The sequence below is a fragment of the Candoia aspera genome, chromosome 6 (genome assembly GCF_035149785.1).
Source record: "Candoia aspera isolate rCanAsp1 chromosome 6, rCanAsp1.hap2, whole genome shotgun sequence".
Taxonomy (NCBI): domain Eukaryota; kingdom Metazoa; phylum Chordata; class Lepidosauria; order Squamata; family Boidae; genus Candoia; species Candoia aspera.
The window spans coordinates 15,611,312-15,627,716 of NC_086158.1; the positions used below are offsets into that span (position 1 = coordinate 15,611,312).

General features: G+C 38.6%; 1 protein-coding gene across 2 annotated transcripts in view; it reads left to right on the top strand.

Moving 5' to 3' along the window:
* Window positions 1–14,131, top strand: part of TNIK (TRAF2 and NCK interacting kinase) — a 295,901-nt gene extending 281,770 nt beyond the window's left edge. For both annotated transcript variants that reach the window (XM_063306445.1, XM_063306444.1), the window contains 8 exons: window positions 334–504; window positions 2,680–2,823; window positions 4,964–5,098; window positions 6,125–6,225; window positions 7,428–7,577; window positions 8,415–8,574; window positions 8,856–8,995; window positions 13,396–14,131. In XM_063306445.1, coding sequence (XP_063162515.1) covers window positions 334–504; window positions 2,680–2,823; window positions 4,964–5,098; window positions 6,125–6,225; window positions 7,428–7,577; window positions 8,415–8,574; window positions 8,856–8,995; window positions 13,396–13,479 — 1,085 coding nt within the window. In that variant the 3' untranslated portion in view covers window positions 13,480–14,131. The remainder of the gene's footprint in view (window positions 1–333; window positions 505–2,679; window positions 2,824–4,963; window positions 5,099–6,124; window positions 6,226–7,427; window positions 7,578–8,414; window positions 8,575–8,855; window positions 8,996–13,395) is intronic.
* Window positions 14,132–16,405: the final 2,274 nt, after the last annotated feature.

Below are 16,405 nucleotides of genomic sequence, written 5' to 3' on the forward strand. Positions count from 1 at the left end.
CCTTTGTCTTTCACCTATTTTAGTGTGGGTCAATGTCAAAACAAAGGATTGAGCTGCATCTGCCTCTTATTCTTAATATTCAAGAAAGTTTATGGGGGCACATTTGGGTTAGGGTTGGGTCTTTGGCTTGTAGCATACCAGCTTTCCATTTTTTAATTAAAGAGAATTTACTAAAATGTAGATAGTCAGGGTCACGATATGTCCAGTTACCATATTGGTTGCTATGCTGGGAATCCTAGACCTATACTATTACAGAATCATATAATTAAAATCTGATGAAATCCCTCTGTTACATATTTGACAAAGCTGCTATTGTTTGTTTTCCCTTTTCAGCATTATTTACCAGTGAGCTGCTGAGACAAGAACAGGCCAAACTTAATGAAGCAAGAAAAATTTCTGTAGTAAATGTGAACCCCACCAACATTCGTCCTCATAGTGATACCCCAGAGATCCGAAAGTACAAGAAACGCTTCAATTCGGAAATCCTGTGTGCTGCTTTATGGGGTATACATTTCATTTCCCCTGTAAATAGTAGAAATGAAATCTGCATGATAAAAGAGAGGAAGAGGAAAAATACTTACATTCCAAAGATAATAGATTTTAGCCTAGTGTTTCTATTGCAGCTCTGGCTGGATACCTCGGAATGGGCATGCAAGATACTAAGATGTTAAGTAGACCATGACCTTCTGAATCCATCAAGTCTAAACAGTTCGTCTATTTGAGACTGTTTTATGGTTTTACTGATACTGCATTTGGAATACTTGGAGGCCATATAATTTAATATAATTTATATTAAGGGAGAATTTCCTAAAATTGGCAAGAGCTGCAATAATTACAATTCCTTGGCTTTGGTAGAAGAGGAGCGTGGTTTAATACAGCAGTCTGTTCAACATTCTAGCCTCTTTATACAACAATGATTTTATAAATATCTGCCCCCACAGAGATTTTTATGTGAAAATAGTAGTCACCAGGTTAAGAAGAAAATAATAGGAAGAGTAGAGGATGACAGCTTGAAGTAGAAGAACAATTAGTGTGAGAAAATGCAGTTAGATGTAAAAGGAGTTCAGACAGTCTCTCCCTGAACTCTTAGTGGCTGAGTTGTCTCTGATTAGCAGGTTACATGAAGGTGGCTTCTAAACCACGGTTTCTTGTTTAGCCTGCTATTTAAGCTAGCCTGGCTCCCAGTCACTGAAGTTCCCTATCTAGGGTAACAAACATGCATATGCTACAGCAACCTAGTCTAGTCAGCCCCTCTTCTCCTCAAATGGAAGATCTCTGTATGTATGTATTTTCTTCTGATACAGTTTGTATATAACAGGAGATGTTAGTACCTAAGAACTGCATCCTACACATGCCCCTCCACACAAACACTCATATACTTCTGCCACACAGTGCATAGTTTTGCTTCCTTTTCAACTGCATAACTTGTAGTTTCCCATACATTTCATCCTCCATGATTTTTATGGGGAAAACCAGAAATCACTTCCTTCCATAACATCATTAGATCTCAAATTCTTGTGTGCTTTTCAAGCAAGGCTCAGGTCCATTCCAGAAGTGCAGCTAGAGGGTGAAAGTATTAGATTTCAAGCATAGAAAAATCCTTGATTAAAAATGCATAATAATTCTGTATCCAAGGATAGCCAAGCTCTGTACACATTTATTTGGTTGGTTGGTTAAGTTAATTATCTAAGGAGAGAGAATTAGGAGCTGAAGACCCATACCTGCTTCTTTCATCATCCAGCCCCTCCCTCCCTCCCTTATTTATTTATTATGAAGTAAGGAGAGTTAGTAGCCCAAGATCACCCAACTGAGGTTGCTTTTCTGAGGAGAAATTAGAATTTTTTTTACTTCTCTTGATATAGATCTCTACAATACTAGAGTATCAATTACAGTCCAGTAATAGGAATCTTGAGAGCCAGTTTGGTATAATGGTTAAAGGCCCTGGACTAGAAACTGGAAGACTATGAGTTCTGCTCTGGCCCTAGGCATGAAAGCCAGTGGGATGGCTTTGGGCCAGTCACTCTCTCTCAGCCCTAGGAACAAGAAAGCCATGGCAAACCACTTCAGAAAATGCTGTCAAGAAAACCACAGGGATTTGTCAGGAGTTGAGAATGAGTCGAAGGCACACAATGAATGAATGAATCTTAGAAAGGATTCCTAAGTCAGGGCAGGGAAGGTGCATCTGTTGTCCTCCAGATAGTCTTATATGACTGTTTCCTTCATTCTTGATCATAGGCCATGTTGACTGAAATCAATGAGAGTTGGAGGACCGCAGGTTTCCTCATTTATCTCCCTAAGCAAATAAGGTATATGGCCAACAATGAGGCCCTCAGTTCAAGATGACTAAGATGCCCCTGTTTAATATGTGAACAGATATTTCTGATTATACTATTTTTTAATACAAGTTCATATAAAAACTCCAGATTTCAAAAACTGTCTTTAAGAGGCACTCCTCCCCCATTTTGCCTCATGGGACAATAAACTGTTAAATGTATGGTCATGTGTTTTCTAAAAACAATAAAAAATGCTTCCTAAATATTATTTTCATCCTTATCAAAAAATAAATTGATTGGCTAGTCAACTATAGTGTAGCAACTGTACTTTCCCTTCTTTTGTCATTTTTGATGCACAGTGACCCCAATTTTTGTTTCCTCACATCTCCTCCTTCCCCTTGTGCAGGTGTAAATTTACTGGTAGGAACCGAGAATGGGCTTATGCTGTTGGATCGGAGTGGACAAGGAAAAGTGTACAATCTCATCAATAGGAGACGGTTCCAACAAATGGATGTATTAGAAGGCCTCAATGTCCTTGTAACTATCTCAGGTATAATTGCAAGTCTACATCATGCTCCTGGTGTCTTCTAAGCTTGTAGTTGCATCTGTAGTGAAAGCCAAGGTAGATTTTGCAGGTTTTGATTAAAAGAAGCTAGTAAAGAAAATTGGGACTGGATTGTTCTGTGTTAGTGCTGAGTAGCATAAGTTTGGACTCTAATTGCCCTTTCATTCAAACAAGAATGGGAGTTTCAACACCATCACCCATGCATCTTTTAATCTGTTCCATGCACAGAAGATGAATTGGGAAACCAAGCCATTGTCAAAGGGAAGCGGTGGATGTACAGTGTCCCAGAGGCTTCAGAAATGTAAACAAATAGTTCTTGGTGGAGTCTGTTTTTCATTAAGCAGTGGACAGGCAAGGTATACTCACATGTGTCAGGCCCAGCCCAAGAACGACAAAAAACCCATCCAGCCAAACTTCAGTTCTTTATTTCCTAATGCCATACAGACAGAATCTTCCCAGACTAAAGCTACTCTGCCTAACCTAAGGGGAAATAACCTGGGAAAGCTCTAGAGCGGGGCTATTCTGAACCTCTTGGTTTTCCCACAACTGCCCCCTGGACTATGTTTCCTCTTACTTTTTCCCCCTTCTTGGAATGTGCTCCCTCCTTCCTGAGAACCAGCGGCACTGCCGAAATCCACCACACATGACATGTTAAACCACTGAAGCTGGTTCACATGAATGCATGCACCACCTTATTTATGTTCAAAAGTAATATATGCTGACACAAGGGTCTGTGAAATCCTTGGATCAATTCACAGGGACCTGATTAAATTAATTTGCTGATTTAATCTGAAGATTCTGTTTGGTCAAATCATCTTCTAATGGAACCCTTGACTCAAAGCTTCACTCAACCCTAGTGCATAGTTTGGCCTTGAAACTCAATGCTTGCCAGATCAGATTGAGCTCTCTCCAGGGTCCTGAAAGATTCTGCTCTCAACAGATCTTGTTTCTTCAGTTCTTTTGCCAGATTTTCACCCTTCTGACTCGTCTAGCAGGAATCTCAGAGCATACTAGTAAAGGAGATCTTAGACTACTAACCCATTTGGGCTTTTTTTACTTCACTGAAAATTCTCCCTTTCTTCCTCTCTTGCTAACTTTAAGTAGTCAGAAAACTGATTATACATTCATATTCACAAAGCAATATATAATCTTTTGTAATTACTGCCCACTGGAACAGCAGTAGGCAAACTGGTGCTATCAGGATCCATGGCCATTGGCCATGCTAGCTGGATCAGAAGAGTGATTGTTTTTAATATAATTTTTATTAAGAATTTTGATGACAACAGTAAAAATTAATGCAAACTAAACTTAGAGAAAGAGAAGCAAAGAGAAAAAAGAATAAAAAGTGCCAGAAAGAAGAAAAAGAAAAGAAAGAAGAAAAAGAAAAGAAAAATATAGTAAAGAAAAAGAAAAGAAATATATAAAGAAGTGATTTCCAACCTTCATCACAAGTATAAACAAATGTATTAACCCTTCACTCCCTATAGGGTTACAAATGAATATTTATTCATCCCATATCCCATCCCTTATCTATAAGCAAATCCATAAAACATCAACTTTTCAATCCTGGTGTCAGTGAAAAGTCCATAAAGGTTGCCAGAATTTTGCAAAAAAAAAGTCTTATTTTAACCTTGATCAAATAAGCCAACTTTATATTTCTTCCTTTTACTTCTAACAGCCTTAATCTTTAATTCAATCAAATATCTTCATTTTGCCATACCTCCCCCAGAAGTCCTTGGATCAGAACAGTGTTGATGTCCATAACATCTGGAGGGCATCATTTTGGCTGTGTCTGCACTAGAGAAGCCAACAGTGACAGTTTTTAATACATGGTGATAAAACGTTTTAGTATTCACAAAGACTAGCAGGAGCATACTTGTAAAATATTCCAAAAGGATTTGTCCATTTGGGTGAGATAGATAGATAGTAGAAAATAAATATCATATGAAATAATACGCACCACTCATACTGCATTTATGTAGATAAAAATGCAATTAATGTCCCCCAAATTAACTTGCTTGAACAGAACAAAGATACAGGAAAAGACAAATGGATTAAAAATATTATACATAGTTGATGGAGTCTATATGTATTTGATAGAAAAATGAGCTACATGTCTCAACAGGAAAGAAGAACAAGCTACGAGTTTACTACCTTTCATGGTTAAGAAACAGAATATTGCACAATGATCCAGAAGTAGAAAAGAAACAAGGCTGGATCACTGTAGGTGATTTGGAAGGCTGCATCCATTATAAAGTTGGTAAGTGTAAATCCATTACACAAGTTCAGATGGAAGCTCTCTTGGGTGCAGAACAAGCAAACTCACAAAACCAGCATGCCTGCCATATAAAAGCCATGTGGGGCCTGTATACATTCTCAAGCTGAACCCTACTTGTCCCAGCAGTAAGATGTGCCCTTGAGAGCACAGACAACGATCACTAAATATTCCATACAAGCCTTGATACTGCTAAACCAGCAATTGCAGAAATAGTTATCTGGAACAAGGTTGGTGGTAACGTTGATTATGATGACATAGGATAAATTATCCCCTACCTGATTCACAGGAGCTGCTATTATGGGGATTGGACATGCACACATTGGACTTGTTATGGATAGGTTTGTGTTCCAGTGTCATGTGCAATTCATATATGTAAACTGGGGCCATGAATGGAATAGGCAGGCATGGTCTTACTTCCCCAGTTTCCCTAAAGCATTAATCAACAAATTTGTCAAAAGCATTGCACTGGATCCACACAATCATTTTTTTTTGACTGGTTGATTTCAATAGACTTACTCTAAGTTTGGCTAAATCTAATTCACTGAAGTTACTATTTAAAGCAAATTACTTTCATTATCAGAAACAATATTTTCTGATCACCATGGTCTAGCCTTAAATCATATATTACTTACTGCAAGAATATTAAAGATAGGGTCATATGGTAAATTACTTCTCTCAACTTAAATCCAGTTTTCTTCCAGCTATACACATGCCTTTCTTCAAACACCTGCATTTATATTAATTGGTCTCCTCTAACTACTGTCAAGGTTGGAAACATGTTGCCATCTTAAATTTGCTTGCTTGAGGTATGGCAGTCATATAAGTCACAAGTACACAAGTAAATTTAGATGGCTGCCCTTATGCATAGAGGATAGCATCCAGGCTTATGAAGAACTTACTCCAAAACTGGTTTTCAGTACTCTTTTTTGAGAAAGAAAATGATTCAGTTTTGTAATTCAGTCTATGTAAATAGGATGTTTAAAAATTTTAGTTTTATTTCAATTTTAGTGAAATATGAGAGAATCAAGTTCTTGGTGATTGCCTTAAAGAATGCTGTAGAGATATATGCTTGGGCTCCTAAACCTTATCACAAGTTTATGGCTTTTAAGGTATGTTTTGTGTTGTTACAAAAAAAAAATAGCACTACTCATACATTTATTAATGTTTTTTTTTCATGGATAAGAATATCTGTCATTCACATCTGTTATTTAGCTACCTATAGCAAATAATAACTTGAACCCATGCCCTTGCTAAGAAAGTCCCTACAGAATTGTTAGAGATGCTTCTCATACCCATGTCAGACACTGTCTTAGCAACCAAGTCTGGCTGTGCCATTGTTAAATTGCTAGCCATGCCCTGACTGGATGCCATGTTTGCATGGGGCGGCATATACATCTGAATGTCTGTAAGACTAAGCAATGCAATAATGTCCTGGATTTTACAAAGATCACAGTCCACATACTCAGACAATAGATTTAAAACTTAAGTGATAGTTACTTCCATCTTAGGACAAGAGGTAGGACAGTGAGCCAAACTACTCTGCCACAATCTGTGTACATCTGAAAGAGATAAATGAGTATTTATAACAGTTTGGTAAAACTGAGCCATTTTTATCTAGGGTGTGTCCCATTTCTGACATTTTGTAACAATTTTGTTATTCTTCATTAAGGAATTTAAAAGCAAATAAATAATGAAAGTGTGCAGCCTAGTTAATCTAAGATCTGAATGTGAGGGATTTGAAGTGCTCATCTCAAAGAAGAAGTAACATTACAACCCTCAAGACCTTCTGCTACTTGGATTAAATCAGAGCCCAAAGGGGATTCCTATTTAGGCCTACACTAGGTATCCCTTTGATCTTGAAATCCCCTCTCTCTTTAGTTTTTAACCAAAACTATAGAAGTGTTGCAGCCAGGGGTAGGGGGCAGAATTTAAGTTTTTTCTGCCCTCTCCAGCCTATATATCAGAACATACTAGATAAATCACCTTGGTGGCCCTTGGAAAGTAGAGTTTTCTTTATGGGTTTTACACTCTAGCTCATCCAATGTGTGGAATGGCCTCACTCTCAAAAAATCCTCAAAAGTAAAGAGCCAGATTTTCCTGTGGAACTTTAGACCTTCTTGTAATATATCATTGTGAAAAAAGGCTTAATCATGTCTATATCTGCAGAGACTGTAAACTAGCAGAAATAGAAGAGCACATTTTTAAAAGGAAAATGTCAGATTGTCACTATGTTACCACTGAATACTAATTATTTGGATATTTATTTACTTATTTTGCTTCTCTCAAAAATTCACTGAGGGGATTTTAAAAGTCTTTTGCAGATCTTCAGCACAAACCATTGCTTGTTGACCTCACGGTAGAAGAAGGTCAGAGGTTGAAAGTCATCTTTGGGTCACATACTGGTTTTCATGTTATTGATGTAGATTCAGGCAATTCTTATGATATCTACATACCATCTCATGTAAGTCTGAGGCAGCTCTGTGGTCACTTTTGTGAAAGTGATGGGCAGGAAACAATCTGACATCATTTAGCTATAATTATTAACCATTTGATCTATACCCTCTGGAGAGTCTTTGTTTCAAATTCTGTCATCAAAAGAAATGATTTAGCTGTAGACATCTCTGGAGTGTCTTTATGATAGCTGTAGCTTGGGAATGTCCTGCTGCAGAAGACTCTTTGTGCTATTTCCATTTATAGCGACATGATTGCTAATGTTTAATGCTGCTGTTCAGTGCTCTTTCAATTTTTAATTGGGTTGGATATTTAATTTTGTTTTATTATTTAAAGAATGTTTAAAGTATATTTTGTCCACAAGTTGCTATGAACATGCTTTTGCAAACTAGTAGAATAACATATCAAATATAAAATGCAATTAAGCAGAACCACTTAAGCCAGAATATCCCTGCTTGTTTCAATGGATTTAAATTTGAATATATCCAAGTGTATGCCTCAGATACTAAACAGAGCTTAATTTGAACCTGAGCTGTAAGAAGCTTCCCATTTATTCCCAGAGCTCTTCATAGTTTGTCATAAAAGTTTTGATAAACTTTCTGCTTTATGGGTAGACCATAGTATAGCTCTGGTAAGCAACTAGCCTGTCAGAAGACATAGCTAGTGTATAGTCAGTAATCCTGGAAGTACATATAATATAAGTAACATTTCACTGGGCTGATGATTGCTCTGTGTTAGTCTACTTATTTTCTAAAGGGAAGTGACATATACCAAAGCAAGTTGGCCCTTCTTACCCTGAAAACTTGACTTAATGCTGGTTTGGGGGGGTATTCTGTTCTGTACACAGATTCAGGGCAATATTACACCTCATGCCATTGTCATCTTACCCAAGACGGATGGAATGGAAATGCTTGTGTGCTATGAGGATGAAGGGGTATACGTTAATACCTATGGACGCATAACAAAAGATGTGGTACTCCAATGGGGAGAAATGCCCACTTCAGTGGGTATGTCAGTTCTTCCTCTTCTCCTTAGATATACATACATAGAGAGAGATATAGATATATAGATATTTACAATGAGGTAAGCAAGAATTGGTTATTTTCGTGTATTTCAATTATGGAACTGGGATGCTGATTGGTGTCTTGAGCTTCCACCCTATGACATTTCCACTGTAAATAGTAATACCTGTTAGGAATAATATATGGTAAAACTTGCTTTTTTCCAAATGTTTTTGATCAATGTATTACCAAATGTTTATGGATTGTTTGTTTGTTTTTATGACAAGCCTATATTCACTCCAATCAAATTATGGGCTGGGGTGAGAAAGCTATTGAAATACGATCAGTGGAGACAGGACATTTGGATGGAGTATTTATGCACAAGCGTGCACAACGGTTAAAGTTTCTATGTGAAAGAAATGATAAGGTAGGTCTATTTTCAGGACTCTAACTGCATGGAGTAAATGTTCTTGATTCCTTAAAACAGGTGGAGAGCCTCCAGCTCTCAAGTGTTCTAACTCATTATTCCTACCTAACAAGGCCAGTGGTGACCGATTATGAGAAGTTTTGTTCAGCAACATCTATTCTATACTGTTGAAACATCTGGAGGAGCCAGAGGGTCCATATTCTTCTCCCCAAAACTTCACACTTTCTTGTTCTGAACTTCACAATCTCCAGATGTGTAGATTTCAACTGCAGAATTCTCAGCAAAGAGCCATGCTTGTTGGGGAATTCTATGTGTTGAAGATCTTACGTCCCTCAAACATTTATTTGAAAAAGGCCAGTCTATCTGCTTTGTTATTTGGAAGGTATACTGCAAAAACATGGGGCCGTCCATCATCCACCCCCCCTCCACCTCTCATGGGTCAATTCAAAGTCTAAAATTCTGCATTCTGTGTTTCAGTGTTGCACAGTTTCTAATGACACACATCTGAAAAGCTTATTTTGCTTAAAAGTAGCAGCAAAGCTTTTTCTTTTTTTTAATAAAAAGAAATATATGAAACATTTGATTACCACTTCCCCAAAGGAATATTTCTCCATGTATCCCGAAACATTCTGAAAACGTGTCTTCATTCCATAAGAGAAAAAGGGCACTGCAAAGGGGACTGTACAAATAACTTCCAAATATGAAAAGTGAAACATTGAGAGTTTATTCCACTACACATATTGTATATATTTAAATCCTACTGATAGCTGTCACACCCAAAGTGTCCTAATGCTTGTTTAATCTCAGTCATTGAAAAAATCCAAAGGGCTTTCATTATTTTATCAGATTCTCTCTTCAAAAGTATTAATAAGAGAAAAAAAGCTTCTTTTTCAAAAGTAGACACCCAAGAAACCAGGCCTTCTAAAGATGGTGAAAATCCTTGCAATTCTCTTTTTCTACCCCAAAACCCAATTTACATAATAACATTATGCAATAAGGTTCTCATTAGGAGGAAGCAAATAGTATTCTTGAGTCATGTGCCTATAATCATGTAACTAATTCAGGGCTGGGTTAGGGACAGGAAGGGCTATACCATTGTAGAATTGACCAGCAATTTGAATGGGACAAGCACTAATTGTATTTCCCTAATATAATAACTAATATTTAAAACTCCTCCACAGCTTGATGTCTCCTATCACATTTTGTTGTTTATTCGTTTAGTCACTTCCGACTCTTCATGACTTCATGGACCAGCCCATGCCAGAGCTTCCTGTCGGTCATCAACACCCCCAGCTCCCCCAGGGACAAGTCCGTCACCTCTAGAATATCATCCATCCACCTTGCCCTTGGTCGGACCCTCTTTCTTTTGCCTTCCACTCTCCCTAGCATCAGCATCTTCTCCAGGGTGTCCTGTCTTCTCATTATGTGGCCAAAGTATTTCAGTTTTGCCTTTAATATCATTCCCTCAAGTGAGCAGTCTGGCTTTATTTCCTGGAGGATGGACTGGTTGGATCTTCTTGCAGTCCAAGGCACTCTCAGAATTTTCCTCCAACACCACAGTTCAAAAGCATCGATCTTCCTTCTCTCAGCCTTCCTTATGGTCCAGCTCTCGCAGCCATATGTTACTATGAGGAACACCATTGCTTTAACTATGCGGGCCTTTGTTGTCAGTGTGATGTCTCTGCTCTTCACTATTTTATCGAGATTTGTCATTGCTCTTCTCCCAAGGATTAAGCGTCTTCTGATTTCCTGACTGCAGTCAGCATCTGCAGTAATCTTTGCACCTAGGAATACGAAGTCTTTCACTGCTTCTACATTTTCTCCCTCTATTTGCCAGTTATCAATCAAGTTGGTTGCCATAATCTTGGTTTTTTTCAGGTTTAGCTGCAAGCCAGCTTTTGCCCTTTCTTCTTTCACCTTCATCATAAGGCTCCTCAGTTCCTCTTTGCTTTCAGCCATCAAAGTGGTATCATCTGCATATCTGAGATTGTCAATGTTTCTTCCAGCGATTTTAACTCCAGCCTTGGATTCCTCAAGCCCAGCTTGTTGCATGATGTGTTCTGCATACAAGTTGAATAGGTAGGGTGAGAGTATACAGCATTGCCATACTCCTTTCCCAATCTTAAACCAGTCCGTTGTTCCGTGGTCTGTTCTTACTGTTGCTACTTGGTCGTTATACAGATTCTTCAGGAGGCAGACAAGATGACTTGGTATCCCCATACCACTAAGAACTTGCCACAATTTGTTATGGTCCACACAGTCAAAGGCTTTAGAATAGTCAATCAAACAGAAATAGATGTTTTTCTGAAACTCCCTGGCTTTTTCCATTATCCAGCGGATATTGGCAATTTGGTCTCTAGTTCCTCTGCCTTTTCTAAACCCAGCTTGTACATCTGGCAATTCTTGCTCCATGAACTGCTGAAGTCTACCTTGCAGGATCTTGAGCATTACCTTACTGGCATGTGAAATGAGTGCCACTGTTCAATAGTTTGAACATTCTTTAGTGTTCCCCCTTTTTGGTATGGGGATATAAGTTGATTTTTTCCAATCTGATGGCCATTCTTGTGTTTTCCAAATTTGCTGGCATATAGCATGCATTACCTTGACAGCATCATCTTGCAAGATTTTGAACAGTTCAGCTGGGATGCCGTCGTCTCCTGCTGCCTTGTTATTAGCAATGCTTCTTAAGGCCCACTCAACCTCACTCTTCAGGATGTCTGGCTCTAGCTCCCTGACCACACCGTCAAAGCTATCCCCGATATTGTTATCCTTCCTATACAGGTCTTCTGTATATTCTTGCCACCTTTTCTTGATCTCTTCTTCTTCTGTTAGGTCCTTGCCATCTTTGTTTTTGATCATACCCATTTTGGCCTGGAATTTACCTCCAATGTTTCTAATTTTCTGGAAGAGGTCTCTTGTCCTTCCTATTCTATTGTCTTCTTCCACTTCAGCGCATTGCTTGTTTAAAAATAATTCCTTATCTCTTCTGGCTAACCTCTGGAATTTTGCATTTAATTGGGCATATCTCCCCCTATCACTGTTGCCTTTTGCTTTCCTTCTTTCTTGGGCTACTTCTAGTGTCTCAGCAGACAGCCATTTTGCCTTCTTGGTTTTCTCTTTCTTTGGGATGTAGTTTGTTGCCGCCTCCTGAACAATGCTGCCAACTTCTGTCCATAGTTCTTCCAGGACCCTATCTACTAAGTCCAGTCCCTTAAATCGATTCTTCACCTCCACTGCATATTCCTTAGGAATCTTAGTGAGCTCATATCTAGCTGATCTGTGGGTCTTCCCTAATCTCTTTAGTCTGATCCTAAATTGTGCAAGAAGAAGTTCGTGATCTGAACTACAGTCAGCTCCAGGCCTTGTTTTTACCGACTGTACAGATGTCCGCCACCTTTGGCTGCAAAGGATGTAGTCAATCTGATTTCAGTGTTGTCCATCTGGTGAAGTCCATGTATAAATCCGTCTCTTAGGTTGTTGAAAGAGAGTGTTTGTTATGCAGAGTGGGTTTTCTTGGCAAAATTCTATCAGCCTATGTCCTGCTTCGTTTTGTTCTCCCACGCCATGCTTACCTGTAATTCCAGGTGTCATTTACTGCTCACCTTAGCATTCCAGTCTCCCGTGATGAAAATAACATCTCTTTTAGGCGTGTTGTCCAGTAGGTGCTGCAGATCCTCATAGAACCACTCTACTTCAGCTTCTTCAGCATTTGTGGTTGGGGCGTATATTTGGATCACTGTGATGTTAGATGTCTTGCCCTGAATTCGAATTGAGATCATTCTGTCGTTTTTTGGATTGTATCCAAGCACTGCTTTAGCCACTTTACTATTAATTATGAAGGCTACTCCATTTCTTCTGTGGTCCTCTTGTCCACAGTAGTAGATCTGGTGGTCATTTGATGTGAAGTGGCCCATTTCAGTTCACTGACGCCCAAAATGTCTATCTTTAATCTTGACATCTCACCAATAACCACATCCAATTTGCCCTGGCTCATAGATCTTACATTCCAGGTTCCAATGGTGTGTTGATCCTTAGAACATCGGATTCACCGTTCACCACCAGCACCGTCGGCCGCTAGCCGTCCTTTCGGCTTTGAGCTAGCTGCGTCATCACATCTGGGGCTAGTTGAACTCATCCTCTGCTCCTATCACATACTGTTTTGGAATTCTAGGAGTTGTGGTCCAAGCGCATGGAGACTCGTTTTAAAAACTTATTCTGAGTCTTTTAAGGCGAAAACAACAGACATAGTTGTTAAAGAAACTAATGAACAGGTGGAGGAACTAAACAGACACTTTCAATTAAGTCTCTGTGTCCTTCTGATTAAGTATATGTGTGGGAGGGAGGGAGGACAAGATGGTTTTCCCATTTAAATTTAATCAGAATGCTTTCTTTCCAAACAGGTATTTTTTGCATCAGTAAGATCAGGGGGAAGTAGCCAAGTATTTTTCATGACCCTGAACAGAAATTCCATGATGAACTGGTAACGAAAGGGCACTTGGTGCTTATTTTGATGCCAAGATTTGTTAAATTTTGAAGGACATCGGAACATGCAGAGTTACACCATCAAGGCAGGTGAAGAAGACATTGTGGATCATGTTGCTTTCTTCTCTGATGATAGTCCTGCTCATGCAGACATATTCTGAGAACATGACACACTTTTCCCATTGTGATTTCAGAATGCAGGTTTATTCAAGATCACAAGAAGGCAACACTATTTGAGCAGAAAAGGACCAATGCTTAAGAGATTTAGCTGAATAAATCTCTTTGAGGTGTTCAAATTAAGCTGTGATAGAATCAGCCCTAGGGTTTTTAAAAATAATGATTTTACTTTGTTCTTTGACCCTCAGTTTGTAGAGACAGGTCTAAAAATGAAAACAGAGTATCTGTTTTAATGATGTCTGCCTACCAGCATCGAATGTATAGTATGATGTAAGGCAGATTCCCCTGACCTGGTGTCTTTTAGGTGTGGTGGACTGGAGCTCCCATGATCATGGCTAGCAAGCCAAATGGGTATGTTGGTTGGGAATGGTGGGAGTTGTAATCAAACACATCTGTGGGGGCTAGGCTGAGAACTGCTGTTACAAAGTTATCGCTTAAAACTGATGCAAGAGAGCACAATAAATGTACCATTTTTAATCTTTGTGTGAGAGGCCCTAACCATAGAGTGGCTAAGTTTTGTAAAATCTTTTTGCTTTTATGGATATTTGTGTGGGGATTATTTTGTTGTTTTTGTTTTATTTTTTGGGTCAAGATATTTCAAATAAGAGCATAAATGAGATTTTGTCCCATTCCTTTGGGGAATCTAAATGATTAGACTCCTAGCTTTGGACAAGATAATACGATTATGATAGTTACTTTTTTTGTTCAATCTTTCAGTTCATACTTCTTCCCCAGCCTGGCGGCTCCAGATAGGTTGAGATTCCACCTCCCAGAATTCTCAGCCAGCATGATCACAAGCCGAATACATCTGGAAGGCACTTGGCTAGTCAAGGCTCTTCTTTCTTGATTTTTATATAATGGTGCTCATTAAAAGGAACAGCAGTGCCATTCTTGTTAGTCATTCCCACTTGTTGCCTTTCTCCAAGCTGTAACACAAAGATATCTCTAAATTGCAGACTGGAAAGCTAATTGAAATATGGCAGGATTCCAAAGATTGGCTAAAGAATACACCTAGCAGCTTGATACGTAAGGCATCTAACTCGGATATGTTTGAATCTGAATCATACCTATCCTGTACAGTTGTACTTTACTTTGGGGAATAGGGGGCATGATCCTTGTAGATACTGGTGTGTTTTATTTCTTCCATTAAAATCACAAAGAGGCAATATCATTCAGATATTTCCAAGATGGAAGCCCCAAATGCAGATCAGTATTCCTTACCTAATGGTGTCCTATTCTCAATATGAAAAACCTTAATAAAATAGTCATCTCTTGGTACAAAGAATTGCAGGAGAAGAAGAGCAGATTAAAGGAGGGTTTCATTGGTCAATAATCCGATACTTAGATTTCATATTTCTGCCCTCCCCCATGTTTGGTACCCACATATATAATGACCAACAAATGTGCAGAAGTATGTATGGTTTTAGTTTGAATTTATCTCTGTCTTTATATGCTTTGTTCAAATTATTTGTATTCTTAGAATAGTTATTTCTACTCTCTCCAAGCATGGATTCTCCCACTGGTCTCTGGATATAACATAATTGGATCTGTTTTGCTATTTTTAACCTACCTCATTTTATTTTTATTTCAGTTAGTTTTTCCTCATTAGCTCCCATGGATACTCAGAGAGTTTAACTGGCCAGTCCAAGGTATAGCTAAGTACTGTATTCTGCAGAGACCAGGTTTTTGAGAAGCAAAAAATTAACATCAAACTGTCTATTTCCATTTTTTTCCTTTCAACCATTCCATAACTTCAGAATTTCCATTGTATATGCCAGTTGATGCAACAGTAGTCACAGTGCATTGGTCTATGAGAGCAGGTTGGCCATAAACAGACAAGTGAGTTAGAACCGTGCAAAGTCATCTGTCATAGAAACTGCCCAAAGTTACTTCAAGCCAGGAGCTCAGAATGTATTGTTACCATTGTGCATACATGAAAGCGTGACTCCAGATGAGTTGCAAGCTCAGTGAGCCTATGTAACTCTTGAAAGACATCAGAAGTCACCAACTATATGAAAAGCTCTCTGAAACAGGCTTTCCAGACAGGTATATGCAGTTGGTTGGGAGAAATAGTTGTCATCTTTCTTACTGATCTGTTCAATCAGAAATAAGCTCATGTTTTTGTCCATTTCAAGGCTAACTCATTACTTCGCCTAGAGTGATGATGATGATAGCAATGCCGTTGAGATGTACAACCAGATGAACCTTTCAGGTTAAGCATGTTCTACCATTAGAATTCAAAATAGCTGGAGCTTCCAAGCTTTCTGAAGAGAGTGTTGCTGGGCATCTTTAAAATTCATACTGTTTGGTGGCTTTTCTGTACTAGAACATGGTGGGAGGAGTTGGTGATCATCTTTTTTTATCTATGGCAGAAGATCCTCTTTCCTCCGCCTCCCCCACCTTTAAAAAAGTGATAATATGCAGAACCATAAGGTCAAACACCAATATTGACATCCTCTCCTGAGATGGACATTCGAACCCACTCTGCATGTATTCTGAGCATCAAAGTTGCACTCAGTCCATTTTTGGCTATGCTCATGAAAGGGTTAATTAGGATTCTTTCATTATATTAATGAGTTAGGATTTTGCAAGCCTAACATTAACTCAGCCTCTACAGAACAAATGATTAATTTACAGTCAAATTATTACGACTAGGAAATGTCATAACCTAATCTATAAATTTGGGGGGGGGGGGAGATGGGTGGTGATATAAATTTAAATAATAAATAAAATAAATAAAAGAGAACCAGT